An 8633-nucleotide genomic window follows, 5' to 3' on the forward strand; every position below is an offset into this window, starting at 1 on the left:
TCTCAACCCATGGGTTGCAAGCATATATGAAAGGGTTGTGAACAAACTTTAAACATGAACCAACAAACTTTGAAGGAGAAAAAGGTGGAAAACCATGGCTTTTCCCTTGCGTGCTGGCAGAGTTCCAGCCTGCAAGGGGCTGCTTGGGGGCCCCCCCATGCTCCTCCCCCCCAACTCATGCAATGAGGAGCTAGGGCCTGGGGGGCAATGGATCGGGGGTGAGGGGCACTAGGTTGGGACTGGCCACTGATGTTTGCAAACAGATCCTGATACAAAAAAGTTTGAGCACCAACTGATCTAGTCCACACCCCTGCTCAAAGCAGGACCATTGCAAACTAGATCCCAGCCAAGGCTTTGTCGAGCCAGATCTTAAACGCCTCCAAGGATGGAGCTTCCACAACTCTCTGGATAATTTGTTTCAGTGCTTTACTACCCTCCTAGTGAGAAAAAAAATGTCCTAATATCTAACCTAGACTTCCCTTTCTGCAACTTGAGACCACTGCTCCTTGTTCTGTCATTTGCCACTGGTGAGAACAGTCCTAGCTCCATCCTCTTTGTAACCACCCTTCAGGTAGTTGAAGGCTGCTATCAAATCCTCCCTCAGTCTTCTCTTCACCAGACTAAATCAGCGCAGTTCCCTCAGCTGCTCCTCAGAAGTCATGTGCCCCAGCCCACAAAACATTTCCGTTGCCTTCCGCTGGACTTGCTCCAATCCTTCCTGTAGCAAGAAGCCTGAAACTACTCCAATGTGGCCTCACCAGTGCTGAAGAGGGAAAGAATCACTTCCCTTTATCTGCTGGCAAGGCTATGCTCCTAGTAATGCATTCCAGTATACCAACAGCCTCCTTGGCAACAAGGGAACATTAGTGGCTCATGTTCAGATTACTGTCTACTGTAACCCCCAGTTGCCTCTTCTGCTTAGTCAGTCGGCCCCCAGCCGGAAGGTGTGTGTGGTTATTCTGTCTCAAAGTGCAGGACTTTGCACTTCATGAGACTGGTTGGTCCAATCCACCAACTTGTCAAGATTCTACCCCTACTCTCCAGCATATCTACTACTCCCCCCAGCTTGGTGTCATCTGCAAGCGTGCGGAGGATGCACTCTATGCCATCTTCCAGGTTGCTGATGAAGAAAGTAAACAAATTTAGGGTGTGGGTTCTTAATCTTCCCAGCTGAGCCTTTCATTTCACATTTCACTGTGCCATGAAGAAATTAAGTACAAGAGTTCTTGGCTCAGTTGAAGTTTACCTATTTGGACTGGAACCTGATCTCTCTCTAACTGCAGGCAACTTCCTCAACTACTAGATGGCAGATCATGCTTGCTCCTGCACTCTCTGGGAAACAGGCAATAGGTTATACTAGTGCATAGTGATATTATGAAGGCAGCAAAGCCATGTGGACAGTGATATTATTTAAACAGCTAATGAAACAAACAGCAACAAGTTCTGATCCTGAACACTGCCTATCTTCTAACAAGTATGTAAGTTGTTCAGGGCTCTAATATTAGACCAAAAGCAAAGTTCTAAACCTTTCTAACACTTTTTTCATGTAGCCCTAACGTGTCTGCCTATGTCCTTAGACCAACACGGCTACAACCCAAACCCCTTAACCTAGTCTAGACTTTTTAAGCTCTAAAATAAATTTCCAACCATTTTAATTTTCCTACGCTAATTCTACTACTGAGAAAGCTGCACAAGTCAGAACCTTGTCCTGTTTTGTGTATAAGAAAATCCTAGTCTGAGGAAGGCCTTGATGTGCCCATGTCACTGCTCTTTCCAGTCAACAGTACATTATTTGCTTGTGCTAACAACTGTGTGTACACAAGGGCAGCAAAGTTCATGTTCTGTAGGCTCTGAAGTACTCAGAATTCTTCAGCTTCCAAATTAAGTCTAGTTGCCATGGAACCAACACAGAAGTCCATAAAAGCATTTGCACCTCAAACTGCAGAACCATGACTAATGATTCAAGCCAACAGTGGAGTACTCATATGTACTCCAATTCTCAAGTGAGAATGACAGATCAAGCTTCGGAGAACAATGTCTGCGGCCAGTTTGATAGTTCTTCAAAAAATAAAAATGAAAAAACAGCAGTTTTGTTTGCGCTTCACAAGGAACATGAATTTTCACAGAAACAAGCAGGGTGAGTCTTTCAATGTTTAGCAACTTGTTCTTTTGGTAATGGAAGGTTTGAGAGAGGAAGAGCAGGGTTCATTTAAATGACAAAACAGGCAAAACAGGTTCACTGGCACCAAAACTGCACGACAAATAACTTGCAAGCAATCATCACTTGACAACATCTTGCAGTGAACGAAACGTCTCATTCTTCAAATGAATTTATATAGCCTGAAAAAAATGGCTTGCATTATGGTTGTCATATACCAACTCCATTTGCTTGCTAAGAAAAATCAGTATCACTACCTAAATGCTTTTCATACAAGATGCAGTGTGAGCTGCTTCAGTGCTGCCCAAATGTTTCCATTTTAATAACCAAACACTAAAATTCCATGCAAGATTTCACATATTTTCCTCTATTACACAAAACAAGCAAGGTGATTGAAAGTATTATTGTCAAAATAATAAGAAAGAGGATCAGTTAAATACCATTTGTGATATGCCTTCTTATCTGTGAAGTAAGGACTTCGTAGCTCAAGAAAATGAAGAAATAAGAAAATAAGTGTCAAATGTTTGACACGAACAGTGCATGCCCCCGGTGGCTGGGGGGGCACAGCAGCAGTGGGAAGCAGAGGAGCTCCCACAGATACTGCTGGTGCTGGCCGGGGGGTGGGGGGGCTGACCAAGGGTCAGCAACCACCCACAGCCACCACTGTCGGCGGCAGCCAGCAGGGATCACAGATCGCCCGCAGACTGTGCCAGGGGTGGTGTCGGCAGTGGGGTGGCAAGCAGCGACCACCCGCAGGCGCCGCTGACAGTGTCAGCTTTTTTGCAGGGGGTGCACATGCACCCCTTACGCATCACCCCTGTTTGACATGCTTGTATTTAATATTAATACTTCAGCACTGCCTGAGCATTTTCCATGCTTAGATTTCAAAGCTCTTAAAGATGGGCAAGTACCAGCATTACCATTTGACAGACAGAAGAACAGACATTATAAGTGATTTATTCAAAGATCATACAGCAACTCTGTCAGAGCAGGGAAAAGAAAACCAGGAGGCTTCCGTACATCCCAAAGAGCACCAAGCATTACTTAGTTTTACCTATGCAACACTTGTCTGCTCAGTCAGAGTAGAAGTAAGTCCATGTCCCTGATACCCGAAGGACCTAAAACTGTTAGCTGTGATAGAAAGTCCTTAAACTAATTTAGCTGGGAGGAGCTATTAGAACTGGCCCTGTGCTTTTTCCCACCTCCTCACTTCAATCATCTGAAAAATGGCTAGGATAGACATGACAAAAAGCAGTTACCTGGAGAAGAAGCTAGTGAAAGGTCCAAGTATTTTCAATTTACTGTCCACCTCTGTTTCTTGACAACATGCCTGCTGGCTTTGTTCACTGGTCTCCTTACTGGAATTCAATGTAACATCTGAAAAGTGTGCTTCATCAGTCTCCAGGGTCACAATTGCACTCGAGCTGCTTGTGACCATGAAGTCCAAGATATCCTCATTGCTAACCGATAATGTTGTTGACAGTTCTGTACTGAGACTAGAGACACTACATACAGAGATATCGTCACTTCGATTCAGCGTTTTAGAGGTGGGACTGTATAGCTTCACCGTGTCATATCCAGTTCTTGGAAAGGTTGAGGATTTTCGTACAGCATTTTCATGTTCAGCAGTCGAGGAATGCGGAGGCACATAAGATGGCAGTGTGCAAGCACTCTGAAAAGTTCTTTCTGGCATAATTTCCGGCTCAGATTGTTTTCTCTTCACATGTAAAACACTGCAATGGACAGGTTCTGGATTCCCTATTTCCAGGGTTGGAATACCAGAATCCACCGATTTAAGGCTATGACTATCTTCTAAAGCAACAGAGTGCTGGATAGGTTGGGTGGGTCCATATTCAGGCAAGGAGAGAGATCTTGGAGCCCTTGAATTCAAGTTTGGAAAATTCTGGATACTGTTGCCCACTCTAGCATCCAGAATACCCATCAAGCTCAAACCATTTAAGGAACTGGATACATTTACTTCAGTCATCTTGGTCCAAGTGGTAACTAGTTAATAGAAAAAGAAACTATTAGGAGGGGATTGAGCATGTAAACAGAATATTACCTAAGAACTACATTACTCATCTTGTAGTAATCATTCCATATCTATGAGAAGTGAGAGGGGAAAATAATCATAAATGGTTTATTCTTTCCTGTAGCTGGGTAAGCACAGCAGAGTGATGACCCAAATAATTTTTAAACATGTTGCTATGAACACCTGAAGTTACTAATTTGAACAATTTTGTGTTAACACCTTGCACATCACTATTCATAGTGTATTGCAAAGGTGCTCAAACTTTTGGTCCAGCAGGCCAGATGAGCAGTGTCTACTCTCTCTCTGGGTCAGATCTGGCCAGCGGATGCAATCCAGCACCTGGGACAAATGCAGTGGGGCCCCATCCAACCACACAGAGGGGGATGGGGGGCAGCCCAGCCCCAATCCAACCATGCCAGGGAAGGGGATTTGGCCCAGCCCCATGGGGGAGGAGGAAGAAGAGGGGGAGGGGGCATGATCCAGCCCTGATCCAGCCCCATGTGGAGAGGGGATATGGCTTGATCCCAAGGGAGGAAGGGGGCATTGCCTAACCCCAACCCGGCTGGGCAGGGAAGAGGGGGTGTGGCCCAGCCCCACTGGGGTCAGGGAAGAACCAGGCAGGCCCTGAACCAGCTGTGCAGGGGAATGGGGCATGGCCCAGCCCCATGGGGGGAGGGGGATGAGTAAGGAAGGGGGAAGACAGTGTAAGGGAGAAAGGAGCATGGCCTGACCCTGAACCAGCAACATAGAGGGAAGGGGCAGCAGGTGCAGCCCAGACCTGGTTTTGAAAGGGGAGGGTTGTAACATGGCTCCAACACATAGCAGGGGGCTTGGGAATTTAGCAGCAGGGAGGGGTGGCAGTATTAACTGTCACTGCTCCCATATCCCCAAATATCCAGACCTGTGAGAAGCCCCACAGGCTGTATTTGGCCTGCAGGCTCAAGGCTGACCATCCCTGGTGTTTTGTATATACCTCTCAGACTCTATAGTTCAAATTTAACTAGTTCTCTTCCAGCTGTTATGTTTCTCTTTTTGGATTTCAAAACAGGTTTCTTCAATGGAATTGTAAGTAGTCATAAAAGCTTCTCTACTGGTCTTGAAATATTATAAAGATTATTCTCAAACTTTACACTTTGGCTCAAATTTAAGATCAGTGTCTTTAAAAACATCATTTTAACATTTTTCTGGAAAACTAACAAACTGGGAAAGAAAGATAATAAACTGCCTTAAGGCCTGGTAACACTCTGTCTGCTGAACGGTCACGGTTCCAATATTCTGAACCCATATGTTCCAGGTTTCCCTGAGTCAAAGTGGATCCCAGAAGTGCTCCTTTCCTTGGCACCCTGGCACACTGTCAAGGCACTGACTGCTGTACCCTTTTTGGAACCAGCACACGCTGCCCCTAATGTACTTCACTGGTTCAAGTACACCTTTTCCAGAGATCCTGTCTTGTGCACTCTGGTTTACAACTGACTTTTCCATAAAAACATACAGGCTTTCCAAAGGTTCCGAATGAGGTTAGTTTTTTAGAAATACACAGATTTACACCGAGAGAGAGAACTATACACGCTACTAAAACTTCCAAGATCCTGCTTCTACTTTCTTCCTCAACACAGCCTCTCTCCCAATGTGGAGTTGCATCTTACTCCTGAAGACAATTTTCTACTTCTGGTCTCTTTTCCCCCTTTCCAAAAGGGCTGATGACTTAGCCTCCCTTTTGTAACCTATCCAGTCCACACAAGGGGATCTGTTGTTTAGTTATCAAACTGCCTGGGTGAACTGGTTCTTCCAGGCAGCAAATGATTCTTTCAAGGCAGAGGTAGACCATTATTTTGGCTGGAAGACCACTTTAGGAAATTTGGTGAGCTGTTGAGGGCCAGGAGCGGGACAGGGAGCTAGGGGAAGGTGCACTGACCCAGCAAAGGGGGGGGCAATTGATCCTATTTGGCCCAGGCCACACACCCACTGCCAGTGGATGGAGCAGGTGGGCTGGGTCTCCACGGAGACCAGCCAGGAACCCTGTGGGCAGCATGTGCTCCAACACAGATAATATGGGGCTGTGGGTGACTGGGAGGCATCATGCGAGAGTGGGATGGGCAGGTAGGACCGGGATCAGGATCATGGGGCAGTGACAGCTCAGAGCCAGGACCTGGGGCAGAGAGTGATCCACTCCCAGCACATCCCTGCAACAGGCACCAGTTCTACAGGCAGGGGCATGAGGAGAGTGGATCATGGCTCTGCACCGGGCCCTGGCCCCATACTGTCGCTACCCAGTGATCCCGGCCCCACTCCCCCATCCCACTCCCTAGCTATTTTATAATAGGATCATGCTCAGAACACTCCACCAGTTTGTGGAAGACCTGGCCTCAGTTCTCTTCTCCACCTGTGAGATTCAAATCCATTTTGTCTACCTCCCAGAAATGGGCCTAAACACCAAACTGGCAGAACCTGGGTCACTGTATCTCATGACTAATACAAACACCACCCCACCCAACCCCCAGGCTGAGAAGAAGCACTTTTCAGGCAAGTGCTTTAACCACTAAACCATTATATGACAGGAGGACAACAGCAGCACCCCTACCTTTTCCAAAGATGTTCTGATCAACATGTTAACTCTTAACCAGAGCTCTTAATAAAAAGCTCGCGTGACTAGCAAATCTGTTTAAAATTCTTGCACTACCCTTGACCCACCACTCTCATCCTCATTTTGGCTTCTGTAATGAAGGGGTATTATTTCGGCATCTTCCCCTCTTACTTGGGTAGAAAGTATTTGCTACACCACTCCTGCACAACCCTCCAAATGATCTGATGCTTGCTCTACTCTTCTGTCAGTTTTCTGGTTGGGGCTAAGTGATCTCTCCTCCTGTGCAGATATCTTTTTCCACAATGAGTAGCTCAAGTACCCATTTCTGTTATTTCTCCATGTTTACCCAAGTGCTGACAGAATTAATGGTTTGTTACTCCTCAGTTTCTTTCCACAGTCCTGTCAATATCCTTAGTGCAAGCAAGTGAACAGTGGCCAAAAGGTTGAACAGTTCTCTAATAGCAAAAATGAGACTTACTTGTTAATTTTAAGATTATAGTAAAAAAAAAGTCATTTTCCTAGTCTTTTTGCAGCTGCCTTGCATAATAAGTGAAGCTTCTGGAAATTGATACTGACAAGTCTAAGTGTTTGTTGACTACAATACAACTCCCAGAGCTGGCATGTTCCCATCATTCATTTATGAGCAGCAAAGCAAACTATTAGATTTTATATGCAATGCTCCCTATGCAGAGATAGCCTGCCCATGCACCCAGAAATAGGACAATACCTTCTTTCAAGAAATAAAATGAAAAGAGGGTTAAGTCAAGCTTTCCCAAAGCTCTTCTCTTGGGATGTCAAGGGGGGAGAACAGTCTGAAGAAGCATTAGGTTGCAAAGTAGAATTAATGCTTTAACATCAGCCAGCCACAAAACCAGAAAGGGCCGTACCTGATCACTGCTCTAAGCCACCTTGTGCCAGGCACTGCAAATTCAAGGGTTTTACTAACAGACAGGATGATTCTGATAACCACGAAACAGCCCAAAATAAAATAAAATAAAATAGCCAGGTGGCTAAAGCAATCAAGTCTCTTGGATACTAGTACTAACTCTGTCACCAGTCACTTGCCCAGTCACAAAAGGAATAACTTGTCAGGACTGTCCCGCTTCAATTTACAAGGAAGGAAAAATATTTCCCGATTTACAAGGACACGGAAAGAATAAACCTCTGTACATTGGTTTGAGACCTTACAAGAACCAGACAGCCTTTGTGTCATCTTGCATTGTCATTAGCTTTCCCTTGCCTGCAAAACAGCTGACCACTGCATTTTAAGATGAATGAATGCAACCTTTCAAATCCAAAGATTACATCCTATTATCCTGTAAAAAAAAAAAAAAAAAAAATGGGGGGGGGGGTCTTTTTTTTAAGCCTTTGTGTACATGGCTGCACTTCATTTTGCCCAGGGTACATAACAGGTGTGATTCCCACCACCACTGATCGCCCCACATCAACCCTGTGGAAAAAGGAGATGACCCTGCAGCGTTCAAGCAGCAGCAAGCGAAGGCAGCAGCAGCAGCCGGGGAAGCGAGCAGGTGAACGCTGCCACACTGCCGGGAAATGGGGGGAAAAGAAATCAAATCGCTTTGACTATGAAATCCGCCGCCTCCCCAACCTGTGGCAAACAGACGCGCACGACTGCGCAGCCCAAAACTTTCATGGCAAATAAGAAAAAAAAACAGGAAGGGGGGGTGGAAATAGATACTACTAATCATAATCATCATCCATTTCCAGGCCCTGAGAACTTTGCCCAGGGGCCGGCCAAGCGATGAAGGAGCCCTTCAGCCCCTGGCGGCTCTGCCCTGCCCAGCGCAGCCGCCTCAGTCCCGGGGCCGCGTCGGGCTCTTCCCAGCAGCCGTGAGGCA

At 46.0% G+C, this 8633-nt stretch overlaps 1 protein-coding gene across 3 annotated transcripts in view; it reads right to left on the minus strand.

Annotated features, from left to right (window-relative positions):
• The window catches only part of TBC1D14 (TBC1 domain family member 14), a 118007-nt gene that overhangs the window by 108841 nt on the left and 533 nt on the right, over nt 1-8633 (minus strand). For all 3 annotated transcript variants that reach the window (XM_025195279.1, XM_006017019.2, XM_025195273.1), the window contains exon 2: nt 3418-4162. In XM_025195279.1, the coding sequence (XP_025051064.1) occupies nt 3418-4145 (728 nt within the window). In that variant the 5' untranslated portion in view covers nt 4146-4162. The remainder of the gene's footprint in view (nt 1-3417; nt 4163-8633) is intronic.

Source organism: Alligator sinensis, unplaced genomic scaffold, assembly GCF_000455745.1.
Source record: "Alligator sinensis unplaced genomic scaffold, ASM45574v1 scaffold421_1, whole genome shotgun sequence".
Taxonomy (NCBI): domain Eukaryota; kingdom Metazoa; phylum Chordata; order Crocodylia; family Alligatoridae; genus Alligator; species Alligator sinensis.